General features: G+C 43.2%; 1 protein-coding gene across 1 annotated transcript in view; it reads left to right on the top strand.

Annotated features, from left to right (window-relative positions):
• Positions 1-17,678, top strand: part of LOC118361335 (latent-transforming growth factor beta-binding protein 1-like) — a 139,753-nt gene that overhangs the window by 7,028 nt on the left and 115,047 nt on the right. The window contains exon 3 of the mRNA XM_052476912.1: positions 5,185-5,485. Coding sequence (XP_052332872.1) covers positions 5,185-5,485 — 301 coding nt within the window. The remainder of the gene's footprint in view (positions 1-5,184; positions 5,486-17,678) is intronic.

The raw sequence follows: 17,678 nt of genomic DNA, 5'->3' as shown, positions 1-17,678 counted from the left end.
AGAAAATGTAGAGCATGGCGCTTGTAACGCCAGGGTAGTGGGTTCGATTCCCGGGACCACCCATACGTAGAATGTATGCACACGACTGTAAGTCGCTTTGGATAAAAGCGGATAAAAGCGTCTGCTAAATGGCATATATTATTAGTATTATAAAATGGCTTTAGTAATGATAGGCCTATAATATATAATACATATCACTTAGCAGTCACTTTAATACAAAAGTGACTAACAGTGCAGTGAGTGCATTCATTTTTAGAGTGTATAGGCCTTTGTGATCCCTGTGGGAATTCAATCCAAAACCTTGGAGTTGCCAGCTCTATTTCCTGTTCCTGTTCTACCTGTTCACTAATTGTAGAACTCCAGTGTTCCTCTTTAATATTCCAGAAGTTCAATTCAAGAGAAAGAAAATAAAAAGAGGTAGTGATGAGTTTCACTTTTGTTTGTCTGAGAGAGACATGTGTTAGATCGTCTTTGAGATCCATTTGGCCTTAGGCAGCAGCACCTCCACCAGGCTCAATTCCTCCTCTTCCACTGGAGTCTGGCATGGCTATTCACAATGTGGAGCCGCATGGCAATCGCACGCTTTGAAAAGCTGCCCAGCTCATTTCTCCCTTAACCGAGTGCAACCCAAAAGTAGGCAGACCAGGCCAGACAAAACAACAAGAAAATATTTCACTTCGGCGTAGCTGCACAGCACAGCGGAGGAGCCGTCTTCATTTTTCATGAAGGATTGCTCAAGAAGAGGCCGCTTGAAACTCCCCCAAAATTAAGAGAATGTGACAGGTTCAACCATTTTATATATTTAAGCTCTCTTGTGCCTTTGCCTTGCGCGTCCCTAAAAAAACAGCACAGGGTGTTGAAAGCAAATGAGGCAGCCAGATACTATAGTGAGGTGGATAGGATGGACTCGCAAAAGTGTCTTTGTGCTCTTGGTCCTCATCGTTATCTGAGGATAATTTAAGCAGGCTTTAGCGCTACTGGGCTAGTCCAACTTATAGGAGAAATATAAGGATTATAGCCTATCGGAAAAGGAAAATTACCTCTTTCGAAGAGCTTTACAGTATTAAGATGCTCTTGTTATCCAGGTAATTCCACCATTATATCATTGTGTCTTCGTCTCTCAGTTGCCTTACCAGGACTCCCCTTTGCAGACCTCATATCAAGGTTTTATATTCCTGATTACTTGACGTTTTCTTTGTAGATTTCTTTGGTTACACAGGGCCGTCAGGTTCACTATATATGCAGAAGTATGGGGACACCCCTTCAAATGAGTGGATTTGGCTGTTTCAGACACACCCGTTGCTGACAGGTCAATAAAATCGAGCACACAGCCATGCAATCTCCATAGACAGTCATTGGCAGTAGATTGGCCTTACTGAAGAGCTCAGTGGCTTTCAACCTGGCACCGTCATAGGAACTGCCCTGGTTAACTGTAAGTGATGTTATTAGGAAGTGGAAACATCTAGGAGGAACAACGGCTCAGCCGCAAAGTGGTAGGCCATACAAATTTACAGAACGGGACCGCAGAGTGCTGAAGCACATAGCCAAGCAGTCGCACACAAGCCTAAGATCACCATGTGTAATGCCAAGCGTTGGCTGGAGTGCTGTAAATCTCGCTGCCATTTGACTCTGAAGCAGTGGAAATGCGTTCTCTGGAGTGACGAATTTGGGTTTGGCGGATACCAGGAGAACTCTACCTGCCAGAATGCATAGTGCCAACTGTAAAATTTGGTGGAGGAGTAATACTTGTCTGGGGCTGTTTTTTAGGGTTCGGGCTAGGCCCCTTAGTTCAAGTGAAGTTAAATCTTAACGCTACAGCATACAATGACATTATAGACAATTCTGTGCTTCCAATTTTGTGGCAACAGTTTGGGGTGGCCCTTTCCTGTTTCAGCACAATGCCCTTGTGTACAAAGTGAGGTCCATACAGAAATGGTTTGTCAAGATCGGTATGGAAGGACTTGACTTGCCTGCACAGAGCCCTGACCTGAACCCCTTTCGGATGAATTGGAGCACTGACTACGAGCCAGGCTTTATCGCCCAAGATCAGTGCCTGACCTCACGAATTCTGAATGGAAGCAAGTGGCTGAATGGAAGCAAATCCCCACAGCAATGTTCTAACATCTAGTGGAAAGCCTTCCCAGAAGAGTGGAGGGGATGTTATAGCAGCAAAGGGTGGACAAACTCCATATTAATGCCCATGATTTTGGAATGAGATGTTCGGCGAGCAGGTGTCTACATACTTTTAGTCATGTAGTGATGTGTTTAGTCTCTTCATCTCCTCTATGCATGCATGCCATAATTCTTTTCAGAGATCGCAGCCGCCTGCCAAGACCAGGCGAGCGCGACTTGGACAGGTTTTTTTCCAAGGTAGAGAGCTAAAAGGGAGGGAATTCAAAAGAGATGGGGGGAAAAGAGGAGGCTAATTCTTATCAGGGAAATCAGTTAATCTGTCCATTCTTAGACAATGGAAATAAGTGACACGATAGATGGAGAAAACAGAGAGGTTTTCATCCCAGCCCAGCACCTGGTGATTTATGATTAGTCTGCTGATTGAGGGGAACGTATCTGGCTGTTGTCATTGTGCAGCGCCCATTCGGATTCCCTGGATCTGGAGCAGCAGTTAAGTGGGGTGAGGACTAAGTATGGGCACAATACCATGGCAACAGGAATGTCTTAATTGACTTGGCTCTCCACCTGCTTTAGTGAAGCATAATGTCAGACAGTTGGCTGGAAGTTTACAATGCTGTCTTGTGTCAACTCCAGCGATAAACACAATGATGAATTATCATTTATAGAAATGGCCATTGAGGCCCAGACTGCTTGAGTCAGCATTGTAGCCACAGGTGCTCTGTCTGTATCCTACATATTGTACAGGAGGTGGGCAGAAAGACAGTTTATGAGCGAGGACAAAGAGATATTTTCTTTCTTGTCAAAAAACAGTATTCACACAACTGCAGCACCATTTCAGAGCCAATTTAACTTTGTGGGAGAGAAATAAATCAAGAAATATAAACTTTAGTTCATCTGCTGCCCTGGGAATCAGTGAGACCTTAGGGATCGGTGTGGACAGGCTGTAGGATGGGGGGTTGTTCAACTAATGGGACATCCCGTAACATCTGCACTGGATCATGTGGTCCTTCTGTGGCTCAGTTGGTAGAGCATGGCGCTTGTAACGCCAGGGTAGTGGGTTCGATTCCCGGGACCACCCATACGTAGAATGTATGCACACATGACTGTAAGTCGCTTTGGATAAAAGCGTCAGCTAAATGGCATATATTATTATTATTATTATTATCATCGGCGTGGAACATTATTTCCTGAGAAAGGTAGTGTCGGTTGTATATCCACTAGTATAATATGATGTTGCACCATGATTTCCCCAGGTGATTAATGTAGGCACACACACAAATACATTTTTGTGTTCCACGACAGACCCTTGCAGACCCCAGCAACACTCCCTATGAGTCAACCGAGGTGTCGTCTTATCAAAGTGGGACGTCACTTATTTCCCCTCCCCAGCTAGCGCTGAAATCGGCATCACGTACGTCGTGCCCTTGTCACAGGACAGCGCTCTTGTGTAGCCCAATGGTAGCCTTACTCAGGTCCAGCGGCGAAAAAAATCAAACCATTTACTCTACTCAGGAAATAAAGCAAAAAAAGCAAACGTCCCAGAGTGGAAAATGATAGTGTGGGGTATGTATAAACCAAAACATAATTTAGCAGGAGTGATGTAATCTGTAGATGTAATCGCCCTCTGATGCTTCTAAGGGGGGGTCTCTTGTTGCACAGCTTTTATTAGGACTCATGTGTCTAAATAGCTCAGTCGGGTAAAAAAAAGAAGCTTTGAGCCAGTGGTGAGTCATTAGTAGACGCCTATTGAGAGTGAGAGGGATTTGGATTTGTTTTCATGTCCTTGGGCGATGCATGACTTGCTTTTTGATGCAGTTTGCGCTCTCTCTCTCTCTCTCTCATTAATCACTTTCACAAATCAAAAGGAACTAGTGATGGTAATGAGGAGTGTGGTGGAGGAGCCCTCCTCAGGGAGCCTGTGGGGCTGGGCAGAGACATTTGCTCTTACACTTCACACACACACCACCTCTGGAATGATGGCTCCAATGAAAGCACAAAAAGTGGGTTTGATTTGATTATCTACTGTGTGTGTGTGTGTGTGTGTGTGTGTGTGTGTGTGTGTGTGTGTGTGTGTGTGTGTGTGTGTGTGTGTGTGTGTGTGTGTGTGTGTGTGTGTGTGTGTGTGTGTGTGTGTGTGTGTGTGTGTGTGTGTGTGTGTGTGTGTGTACGCGCATTGCAGTGTGTAAGAATTGGCCACTGTGGCCTCGAGGCAGGCTTTGTAGTTGAAAAATGACAGTCCCAGTCCTGTGCCTTTTTAAGAGAAGGGAGCACAGTGTAATTACAGGCTACCTGCCAGCCTCCTGTAACAACTCAAACACACACACACACACACACACACACACACACACACACACACACACACACACACACACACACACACACACACACACACACACAGTCCCTCTCTCTGATGCCCCAACCCACCGCACATATGTCATTGTGCCGGGGACTCCAGTAATTGGTTACCGAGCCTCAGCTTGTGTAAAGCACTGTCAAACTCTCAGCTTTGGGAGGGTACATTCACAGTGTGGGGAACCGTGGAGGTGGTATTTACTTTGGCTGCTAATACTAATAATGAGAGTGAGACACGGGAACAGCTTTCTCCGACTATGATTGTTAGGGATTTAGATTCTGTCACAGGGTTTTCTATCCCTGTCCCTCTGCCTTTTCCACGACAAAAATCTTATTATGAATGCTAAGTACTGTAGAGATGAATTTTTTAACCAGGAAAAACAGCGACTCCATGTTTGGTAATGCATTATTAATTCATGATCCTTTTGTCCTTAATCGTACATTACTTCTGGTTTGAGTAATGACTCTATGGCACCTAAATGAACCCCCACTACCTGAGTTTCCTCAATAAATGTCGGAAAATAGCTCCCTGAGACAACGTCATATAACTGGCATTTAACATGGTATATTAAGTCTGCTTCTGGAGTTTGTATATGTTGTGTGAGAGTGTATGTATGCATGTGTGTGTGAATATGTACACGTTGCTATGTCACTCACTCTCTCTTTCTCTCTCTTCCCCCCCTATGTTTTGTGCTGCAGCCAACTGTCTGCCCCAGTGCCAGAATGGAGGAATGTGTCTGAGGCCCCAGCTCTGTGTCTGCAAATCGGGCTCCAAGGGCAAGGCATGTGAACAGAACACCATGCCCACCTCCTCCTACCCAGCACAGCCAGGGAACGGCCACACCAAGGGACACAGCAATGGGCACACCAAGGGACACAACGTAGTGCCCCAGCGGCCCATCCCCCAGCAGGGTTATATTCCTGGGCCAGTCCCTGTCAGCAACATGGCCCAGATGACCCTGACTGTCAAGCAATCCCCCCACCTGGTCCGGCCCCAGCAGTGAGTATTTTCTCTACAAGTGCAGCATGTGGTTGACAACACCCACTCCATTTATTGCAATCTATATTGAAGTTATGAGAATGCTTGGAATGGTTTGTTTAAGTCATCACTCTCTTCCAATCTGTTTTTATTTTGCGCTCTTCACAGTTTATTAGTAGTGGAGTCGTAGGGTTGCATACTGTCAAACAAAGGCAGAGTTGGTCTGAGGGCTCATCTGTAAATAATCATATTGGCACTGCTGGTGCCCCACACGGTGCCAGAGAGGACAGTGAGGCCCCCAGCCCACTGAACAGAAATCATGTTTCTTTGTGAGAGTTTTCACAATGTCCTTTAAACTGTACTCCCTCCTGCTGTGTTGACTGTGTTCTTGGGGTTGGTCACCATCCATCAGTGTGATAGGTAGAATCACTTAAACCATTTTAAGACTCTGTATTTGAAAAGATGCTAACTCCTCCTGTGGCTGGCCTATCGGTTTGTTTTGCCTGTCACCACAGTAGACTGCTGGAAAATGTGCAGTCATTTCGGACACGGCGCAAGGCCCTCGACTTGTCAAGAGTAATCAGCGTGAATGCAGACTGTGTAAATCTCAGTTCACACTCGAATGTGGGGCAGTGTGTTGATGGAAATGTCCAAAATTACCTCACATCAGGTCCAACAAATGTTGGCACGGGTGGCCTAGTTCTGGTATCGATTAATGATATTTCAAATGTTAATGAATCCATTTTATGTGCTGTGTTTTGCGTGTCTTTACTGTAAAACATCGGAGGTTTTGCGTTGCTCAGGTGGTGTAATTGCACCCAGATCTGTGTGCTCGAAAGCTGCTCTCAATTTACACTGATGATTATTTCTCACGGGGAGCTATTCCCCCATCACTTATATGAGTGCAGAAACATGTTATCTGATATTTCAAATATAAACATACTGTCCAGATCTATCATTCATAATCAGATCAGTTAGATATGCAAACGCAGCGGCAGGGCAAGATAAATAATGGTTTCATTTTATACCATTACAAACTGTATTTTTACTAAATGGGTCACATTTCTGTTCAATTTCAAGAGATTTCAGATTATATTTTGGTATGACACCCAGAGAGATTGTCTAGTGTGATAAATGGATGACTGAGCTAATGGCTGGTCTCAGAGACACCTCTGACCCTTAAAATGACAAATGATCGGGTTGTCTAGCCAAACACATGCCCTGTGACCCCATCAAAGAGAGGGTCGTCAGGGCAGTGGAAGGGGGCTCCTTGACTGATGGGATTTCATTGGTCAGATACAACAGTGATGTCACTTAATGGGTTAACCTGTTTTCATCACTCTAATTAATTTAACACCTATGCCATTATGTCTAGTATAGGATTTTTGTATCACTCTTTTGTTAGTCTTGCGTATCCACATTGGTTGACGGATTGCAAAGAGACATCGTTGGTGCGGTTGTAGGTTCAGTCATTTAGGTTCAGTCATCCATGCTGTGCTGTGAGGAGTCTCGCCCCATAATTTCTGTTAAACACATAAATCATGGGGAAAAGTTTGTTACTCTAATGTCTGCTAGTGTGGTTCAATTGGTATCGAGAGCTTTGTTTAACCGTTAACCTTTGAATAGCTAAAGTAGTGGGTGAATGTGCCATTGTTATTATAAGTGTCTGACTTCATAGAATACCCAGACTAACCTTACAAAGACTTGGACAAACAGAGAGCGATTTGTCGGTTGCGAGTGCTGATTTCTCAGGAAAGATCAAAGTGTGATAGAAGAGGTTTGGATTTTAACTAAGTAAGTCAGTATTTAACTAGGTAAGTCAGTTAAGAATAAATTCAGATTTACAATGATGGCCTACCGGGGAACATTGGGTTAACTGCCTTATTCAGGGGCAGTGTGACCAATTTTTACCCTGTCAGCTCAGGGATTCGATCCAGCAACCGTTTGGTTACTGGCCCATCGCGCTAACCACTAGGTTACCTGCCGCCCCATATTGGGCTTGCCTCTGGATTGGGCTCTGGCATTGTGCACAGGGAGATTTAGAGCTAAGGAAATTGTGTGTGTGTGTGGGTGTGTGTTCCGCGGCTGCAGTAAAGAACCTTATCCAGTCAAAATAACTTTGAGTAGCACTACTGGTCATACCTGAGGGGCCAAAACAAGCCCTTCTGTGCTGTCAGAGGGAAATTACGTGCCGTTTTTGTTTTTACTTCATTTACTCAAGGGACGAAAAAAGACAGAAACAAGAGGAGTGAAGCAATTGGAAGCCGAGGCGGGCAGCACAGGTGGCTCTATCGCCTCTTTTCTTCCTAAAGTCTGCGTGATACCGTCCGCCTGTCTCCTACACAGACCCACATCTACAGTAGAGCAGGAAAGGTTTAAGGATAATTGCTGACATTCCTACTGTAAACTGTAAGGGAAATGAGTCTCTAAATGTATAGCTCTGCTCATGTAATGGGACCTCTATGGTGGTACTGTATGGTGTGTCCCAGGAGTAGGCCAGGCTGTGGTCCAACTCCTGCCCCTGTGGTTCTGTGTCCTGACCCTGAATCCTGACAGGCCTCGGAACACATGACAGTGCTGGATACACTGACTGTGTGATAATGCCTGTGTGATAATGCCATGCCTGGTATTGGAGTGGGTCAAGTGATGTGTGCGTGTCTTTTTCTCCCTCTGCACTCTCTATCGTTCTGTCTTTACCCCCTTCTCTGAGAAAACCCCAGCAGAGCCATGTGTCATCCGCCCACATCGGTTTGAAGTAACATTCCCCATTTCCAAGGAACGAATTACCTTACCTCTCAGCACTTGTGGAGATAGGTATAGACAAATGACACTCTCCTTTCTGCTCCTCCTCCTTCTCCACTCTCTCTCGCGGCGTGAGCCACAAACTTGTTGGGAGTGTGCTGATGTTTCCAGGTCCTTGTGCGTGCATGTGTGTGTGTGTATGTGTGTGTCTGTGTGTGTGTAACTCCCCGAGCAGGAATTTCTTTGTGGTGCCAATATGTTCCTAGTTACACCCAGGAAGTTAGCTATTTCTCCTTTCTCTGGTTGTATAAAATGAAAATGGGAACTGTATCCAAGCATCCATCTTTTGAGTAGAATCCCACTGGAACCAAGTGAATCACATGGTATCAGCTCCAAGTCTGGGTATTGAGTCAATCAAGGAATCAGAGAATCAACTAACCGCAACGGAGCTCTGACAGAAGGTGGATTTCCTTCTGTCTTTTTCCTCTCCGTCTCTCTGTCTTTCTCTCTCTGTCTCTCATCTGACACATTCGTGCTGATAAACTATGAGCGGGCTCTGTTTACATTTACTGGGTTCACTACGGTAGAGCAGAGTGTGTCGGTTCTCTTGGGGAGGACTGGGAATGGTAACGGGGCCAGTGGTGGAGTGTGCGAGCGTGGCCAGAGAATTTGAGTGCTGAAGGTCGAGACTGCACAGGTTCACCCCCCCTGTCAATGGTCTGTTTATATAGAAATGAGCAAGATCTCTGCTCTGATATTTCAGACTACCAACCAGGCTCTTGTAACCATTCCTTGAATAAAGTGAAACGCTGAAAAAAGATCAATTTTTTTTCTATTTAATTGCACAGCCATTGCCAGCACACCCAGTCTTGCCAGATATTTTGTTGAGACTGGAATAAGATCTTATGTTTACAACTTCTCCCTTTCCCTCTTTCTTTCTCTCTCCCTCTGCCTACCCCGACTTTTCAGCTCTCTTTTGCTGGCGTATTTAAAGCTTAGCTGCAGTAGACCCCACAGTATTTATTTGACAGAGTAACAACATTTCATGCATGCCATCGGTGGTAGAAATCCTTTAAATCTCAGACTGAAGCCAGATTCTGATGGGACTGTGCTTTGCCACGATGGTCAAAGCCCCCACCCCCAAATAACCCCAAACAAACATATTAGTGTTCATGTTGTGTCTGCTCCAGTCACAACAAATCATTGACCTCCCGTTGACCTCACACATTCCGTGACAATCCTCTTCCTTGTTTTGTGAACCACCCTTAAACTACCTGTTTGTTTGGTCTGGCTATTATTAAAGCCCTTTGATGTCTGAAGCCACCCGTTCAGACTATACAGCCAGCCTCATAGATCAAGTCAAAGTGGTAAGAACAACAAAGAGTGGATGAGGCTCTTGTGTCACTGAAACCTTGGCTATGCCCTTGAGAGGAGACCAATTGAAATAGATATGCTGGTGTCAATGGCAATCGGCACCCGTTCTCCTTAGACCCTCTCAATCCACCCTCAGAGCTTCTCATCTACACGGAACCAGTTAGTATCTATCTCCCAAGCAGCATGCTAAAGTGCAAGTGAACAGATCTGTCCATCCTCTATCTTTCTCTTTCTCTCTACCTCTCTCCCTTCCTGACTCATTTCCATTGAAAAGGACCCATGAGCACCGACCTGTTGATAGTAGCGTATCAAATTGGGTGACAATGACGGCTAAGCGTTTCTAAATTTGGTAAATTGAGGCATAGTTACATTTTTCAACCATTTTCCATCTTACGCATTAGGCATAAGTAATTGGATTTGATTTCTGGAGAAGCAGATGGAAAATGGGTCTTGGAAAACGTCTCCCAGAAAAGTCTTAAACGTATCAGAAATATATCAAAACACAATAAGGTTGAGGTTAAGACCCCTGCCAACAAATATCACACTTACATTTTGTTTTGGAATTGATGAAATATTGCCTTTTTTTTATTATTAAGTGATTAAAACTCGTAATTCCGTTACCAGATCGGTAACGGAATTGCTGCAACTGAATTGGCTACAATGGGTAATTATAATAGTCACAAACCGCAGTTGGGTCACCTGCTACTGTCCTTCCTTCCACTGGCATAATGGTATGTTCAGCTCATCATTTATCTTGTCTTCCTGTCGCCTGTTGGTCAAACCAAGATTGTTAAAACAGTCTTAAATCTGGACAACCCCTCCCTTTCTCTCTCTCTCCCCCCCCTCTCTCTCTCTGCCTCTCTCTCTCTCCAGTTAATGTCACCTCTCCCAGCTCTTACTGACACCTACCCATGAGCCCCCTCTCTTTCCATTTACTGTAACCAGCACCCTCACCCACTAAGCACCGACCGACACCGGCCGTCCATGGAAGTTGAAAAGTGTTTGAAATTTGGTCAGTCCACCCTGTTCAGTCCACCCTGGCCAGTCCCTGGACATCCATCATAGATGCATGTTTCACAAGTTTGGATAGTACAGCACAGTACTGTACAGTGAGTAGAGCACAGTAGAGTAATACAGTACAGTACAGTGAGTAGAGTAGAGTAGAGTATACTCCAATACAGTAGTACAGTATAATACAGTACAGTAAGGTAAAGAACATTTGAGTATAGTACAGTAGAGTACAGTATATTATACTGTACACTACTGTAGTGAACTATACTCTACTTTACTGTACTGTACTCTACTGTAATCTACTTTACTCTAGTCTATTCTACTGTACTGAACTCTACACTACTTCTACTCTGCTCTGCTATATTGTACTGCACTGTACTCTACTGTGCTGTGCTGCGCTGTGATGTTCAAACTTGTGAAACATGAGGAGAGTTACATTAATATCCATAATTATGCATTTCTGTGTAGCACAGATCGGGGACTCATGTAAATGCACTTTGCTTACTGTAGTTCAATAACCAAAATAGATTTCTTTCAAAGTCAAGGTGTTGTGTTATAGCTAACACCCCATTATTTCTGCGGACATCCTTGAATCTTCATTCGGAGCAGATATTTAAGAGTTTTTGGAAAACTTGGTCGCAATAAAACCTGAGGGAGATTTTTCCCTAATTTCATTACCAAAGTTTGATTAATCCACTAAATTAGTTTTATTACATTTTACAGTGGAACTTGTTAAATGTAGTCATTGTGCATAGATTTGTATGGTTTATTAAACTTTGAAATCATGATTTTGGTTTGGCATACATTTTGAAGTGAAAAAACTGAGTCAAAGCGTAATTCGATACCATGGATTTGCCCCTCTACGACTGCTGCTGATGAGATGGATTTGCAGTGGCTGGGAAGAATACAGTGCGACCCTCTTACTACAACAGAGGGCTTCTGTTTCAGTATTGTGGTTGATGGTTGGAGGGCCAAACTCATACCTCTGTGGCTGTGAGAAGGCTGGGCAAAGCCTGTGGCTGTGAGTAGGTAGCTTTGCCGTGTGTCAGCGAGCATTTAGCAGAGCTGGGTCAGGGAGAGACCAGCCTGACCTCTCACCTCTCGTCATTGGGGAGGAGGTAAAGAGATACGCCCTTATATTCTAGGAATGGGGAGTGATGAAGGCACCGCCGACACACTCACGTGTACACACACACACACACACACACACACACACACACATGCACATTTACTGTATATAGTATTCACTAGGGTGAATGGCGGGAACCCGGTTACAGAAATTTACCGGGGTTTACCAGCCAAAACCACTCCCTTTTCCCCGGGATAAATAACTGCTAGAAATTATAATAAATTATTTATATGAACAGCATGGCTGTGAAATGGAACTGTTAAATGATATGCGATGTCTAAATCTGGCTTCTCTACGGCCTCTGCATGATGTACCATGAATGCTCAGGGTGGGCACAGACAGCCCATCTCAGAATGGAGCGCAGTTCACAATGCATGTAGACCTATCATCTCATCATGGTAGCTTTATTTCTTGTGACAGGCATAGTCTATGCTACAGTAATATCAAGACCGAATGCGCATCCAATTGACCCATCTCCATCTGGCTTTCGGGGGTCACCTCATATTTTTAGTGTAAAGATATATATTTTTTAATTGCAGCTGGACATTTTTAATACAGCCAATCACTCGAATATTGTTGCTTTAAATCAGTGCACGTGCGCACGGACACTCACTCAGTCTTTCTCTCCATCACCTCCATTCAAATTGCATCCAAAATAGATCATCCTGTTCTATATTGATATATAGCCTATATATATATATATATATATATATATATATATTGTATGTCCTAGCCTACCTCTTTCAGGTAATACATTCTATGCAGTATTAGCCTTATATTTAGCTAATTAGTGATGGGTTATGCATAATAAGCTTCTAACTTACAGTGCATTGGGAAAGTATTCAGACCCCTTGACTTTTTCAACATTTTATTACGTTACAGCCTTATTGAAAAATGGATTAAATGAAAAGAAAAACTCATCAATCTACACACAATACCCCATAACGACAAAGCGAAACAAGATTTTAAAAATGTTTCCAAATTTATTACAAATAAAAAACAGAAATACCTTTTTTACATAACTATTCAGACCCTTTGCTATGAGACTCAAAATTTAGCTCAGGTGCATCCTATTTCCATTTATCTTCCTTGAGATGTTTCTGCAACTTGATTGGAGTCCACCTGTGGTAAATTTAAATTGATTAGACATGATTTGGAAAGTCCCACCTGTCTATATAAGGTCCCACAGTCGACAGTGGATGTCAGAGAAAAAAACAAGCCATGAGGTCGAAGGAATTGTCCGTAGAGATCCAAGACAGGATTGTGTCGAGGCACAGATCTGGGGAAGGGTAGCAAAACATTTCTGCAGCATTGAAGATCCCCAAGAACACATTGGCCTCCATCATTCTTAAATGGAAGAAGTTTGGATCTACCAAGACTCTTCCTAGAGCTGGCCACCTGGCCAAACTTAGCAATCGGGGGAGAAGGGCCTTGGTCAGGGAGGTGACTAAGAACCCGATGCCAAGAACCCGATGGTCACTCTGACAGAGCTTCAGAGTTCCTTTGTGCAGATGGGAGAAACTTCCAGAAGTACAACTATCTCTGCAGACTAGTCAGGATCGGGGGAAAGATGAATGAGAAATCCTTGGTGAAAACCTGCTCCAGAGCGCTCAGCACCTCCGACTGGGGGGCGAAGATTCACCTTCCAGGACAACGACCCTAAGCACACAGCTAAGACAACTCAGGAGTGGCTTCGAGACAAGTCTCTGAATGTCCTTGAGTGGCCCAGCCAGAGCCTGGACTTGATCTCTATCGAAGAGACCTGAAAATAGCTGTGTAGCGACGCTCCTCATCCAACCTGACAAAGATCGAGAGGATCTGTAGAGAAGAATGGGAGAAACTCCCCAAATACAGGTGTGCCAAGCTTGTAGCGTCATACCCAAGAAGACTTGAGGCTGTAATCACTGCCAAAGGTGCATCAACAAAGTACTGAGTAAAGGGTCGGAATACTTATGTAAATGTGATATTTCAGTTTACATTTTTTAATACATTTGCAAAATTCTCTAAACCTGTTTTTGCTACTTCATTATGTGGTATTGTGTGTAGATTGAGGGGGAAAAATTCATATTTTGGAATAAGGCTGTAACGTAAGAAAATTAGTAAAGTCAAGGGGTCTGAATACTTTCAGAATGCACTGTGCAATACTCACGCACCTCCGCTGACCTCTCTCCTTAACAAATACTTAGCTTTTGGAGTACCATGCAGGAAAACTAGAATAGAATTCTGGATCTAATTCTAGTCCTATACAGTGCCTTGCAAAAGTATTCATCCCCCTTGGCATTTTTCCTATTTTGTTGCATTACAGCCTGTGATTTAAATGGAATTTATTTGGATATTATGGAATGGACATACACAAAATAGTCCAAATTGGTGAAGTGAAATTTAAAAAATTACTTGTTTAAAAAAAATTATAATAAATGTAAAAAATGGGAAAGTGGTGAGTGCATATGTATTCACCCCCTTCGCTATGAAGCCCCTAAATAAAATCTGGTGCAACCAATTACCTTCAGAAATCACATAATTAGTTAAATAAAGTCCAACTATGTGCAATCTAAGTGTCACATGATCTGTCACAAGATCTCAGTAGATAGACCCCTGTTCTGAAAGGCCCCAGAGTCTGCAACACCACTAAGCAAGGGGCACCACCAAGCAAGTGGCACCATGAAGCCCAAGGAGCTCTCCAAACAGGCCAGGGACAAAGTTGTGGAGAATTACAGATCATTGTTGGGTTATAAAAAAAAATCATAAACTTTTAACATCGCATGGAGCACCATTGATTCCAATATTAAAAAATGTAAATAATATGGCACGACAACAAACCTGCCAAGAGAGGACCGCCCAACAAAACTCACGGACCAGGCAAGGAGGGCATTAATCAGAGAGTCATCAAAGAGACCAAAAATAACCCTGGAGGAGCTGCAAAGCTCCGCAGCTGAAATTGGAGTATCTGTCCATAGGACCACTCCACTGAGCTGGGCTTTACAGAAGAGTGGCCAGAAAAAAAGCCATTGCTTAAAGAAAAAAATAAGCAAACACATTTGGTGTTTGCCAAAAGACATGTGGGAGACTCCCCAAACATATGGAAGAAGGTACTCTGGTCAGATGAGCTTTTTGGCCATCAAGGAAAACGCTATGTCTGGAGCAAACCAAACACCTCTCATCACCCCGAGAACACCAGCATGGTGGTGGCAGCATCATGATGTGGGGATGTTTTCCATCGGCAGGGACTGGGAAACTGGTTAGAATTGAAGGAATGATGGATGGGGCTAAATACAGGGAAATTCTGGAGAGAAACCTGTTTCAGTCTTCCAGAGATTTGAGACTGGGACAGGGGTTCACCTTCCAGCAGGACAATGACCCTAAGCATACTGCTAAAGCCACACTCGAGTGGTTTAAGGGGAAATATTTAAATGTCTTGGAATGGCCTAGCCAAAGCCCAGACCTCAATCCAATTGAGAATCTGTGGTATGACTTAAAGATTGCTGTACACCAGCAAAACCCATTAAACTTGAAGGAGCTGGAGCAGTTTTTCCTTGAAGAATGGGCAAAAATCCCAGTGGCTAGATGTGCCAAGCTTATAGAGACATACCGCAAGAGATTTGCAGCTGTAATTGCTGCAAAAGGTGGCTCTACAAAGTATTGACTTTGGGGGGTGAATAGTTATGCACGTTCAAGTTTTCCGTTTTTTTTCTTATTTCTTGTTTGTTCCACAATAAAACATATTTTGCGTCTTTAAAGTGGTTGGCATGTTGTGTGTCAAATGATATAAATCCCCCCCCCCAAAAAATCTATTTTAATTCCAGGTTGTAAGGCAACAAAATAGGGAAAATGCCAAGGGGGTAAATACTTTCGCAAGCCACTATATTATTAAAGGATGTCATTAGAATGATAATATAAAGGCAACTTAACTTATTTCATTTAACTGTTGAAAGCGAGGAAGGAATGAAGCAAGAATAGAGAGAGAAAGAGGAGGTAAGCTAATAACATTAGGGGAAATATAATGAAAGGTATAAATGCGTCAGCCTACTAATTATACAAATAAGCTCTATTATACTTCAAAATTAATATCTAATACCCCAGCCTATATTTGTAACGTTGTAGGCCTCAATGTGCTGCACCAGAATTGCATGTTCTCTCCCTGCTTTATCATGGTTTGAAAGATGTGCGTAATTCCCATCCATATAATACAGTATAATACAATACAGTACAGTAATACAGTTCACACTCAAAAAGATTAGCAAACTGGAGCTAGTTTCATTCATTTACCCAAACGAGCATATACCTAGATACATCTATGGGCTTATATGTTTTTCTGTTGTGCGTAATGTGCAGTAGCCTATATCATACATGTATGTATTGGATAACGGCACAATCATTTGGCCTTTTTTGGGCTTGGGCTCATTAAATGTATTTAATATAGTGCTCATAAAATGTATTTAATGTGTATCTGCCCCTTTCCTTTAATGACTCATCAGGATCAGGTAGCATCAGGCTTATAAGTCTATTTATATGCTTTATAATACTTTTCAATGACTCTTCCGGTTTTGAAATACCGGGTTATCCGGGAGAAAAGTTATTTATTCTCGGGATGGAACATTTGTAAAATACCAGGAAAATATTCAACCCTAGTATTCACTCACATATACATATTTACTGGACATACTAGTATTCTCTCACATACACAGACATATTCACATTCATAAAGCACTCACACAGAGACATCAAACAAAATGTCTCACTTACTCAGTCTCTCATACACAAACATGCACATGTATTCACATACGAAAACAGAATGGCTATTTAAGAAGCGGTGGTGGAAAGAGGTGGCTATTTACAAGGCTATCACATTCTGTTTATTTATACTGTGCCAGGGGGCCTGTGGATGGGCTATGATATGAGCCGTGTGCCGAATGACTGTTCCTCCTGTCCCTCACCTCGCCCAACAGCCCTCTTTCTATTCCCACATACTGTGGCCTGCCTCGAGCCCCGGTGTGGACTGGGATCCTAGCACATAGACTGCCAATCAGACAGGAAGAGCCTTGGCCTATACTTTCAACCTTCAACCCCACATGACTCCTCCACTCAGCTCTCAGATGGAACATCAACAGAAACCTGCTCTTCCTGTGACCTTGCCCATCCTAGAGGACTTTGGGCTTCCTCATACATGTCCCAGCTCTCATTAGACCACCAGTGTAAATATTAGCTCTTTTATGCAGGGTGAACTTTGCCCTGGGTTCATTTTTTTATTTCATGGGTGGTATTTCCCCTCCAGTCCCAGTGGTATGCATTCATAGTTGCATGTGAAATTCCCTTTTAATAGGCAGCCATTGGGTTGAGGTAGTAGAATGCTCTCTCCTCCCTAACCATGACTTCCTACTGTAAGAGGAAAGAGACTGCCCATGTACCAGATTGTCCCCTCTCAGGTTTCCCAGTGCATGATTGTTGGAAGCCTGGTAATCTCACCTGGTGCTCCTTAAACAATAATTATTCTTGGAAAGGCCAGGACTATCTAGCCTTTGAAATGTATCAGTCATCTCTTGTAAATATGAAGAAAGCCTCTCTCATTTAATTTCCCCTCAATTTAAATGCATATTATCTGCTTGTACCCTGCCAGGTTTCTGGTGTAAAAGAGTGGAATTTGCGTTAATGTGGTCAAGACTGACGTAAGAGATTATTAGGGGATTTTATATTCAATGTGAATCTAGACAGAAATTATTTCATTTTTATTTGCATTCCCCTATTGTAGGGAAATTTAAAGGAGTCATTCCTCCCTCAGAAATCCTCTTTACCTGATATAAAGTATTGTTTTCAGGGTATTTCCCCAGTTTATGTGGAGCCATTTACAATGTAAAATCTACAGGCAAAAAAGTATTTAGTCAGCCACCAATTGTGCAAGTTCTCCCACTTAAAAAGACGAGAGAGGCCTGTAATTTTCATCATAGGTACACTTCAACTATG

This window comes from Oncorhynchus keta, chromosome 2 (genome assembly GCF_023373465.1).
Source record: "Oncorhynchus keta strain PuntledgeMale-10-30-2019 chromosome 2, Oket_V2, whole genome shotgun sequence".
Lineage (NCBI taxonomy): Eukaryota > Metazoa > Chordata > Actinopteri > Salmoniformes > Salmonidae > Oncorhynchus > Oncorhynchus keta.
The sequence above is the reverse complement of the archived record's forward strand: the minus strand, read 5'-3'. Positions and strand labels throughout refer to the sequence as shown.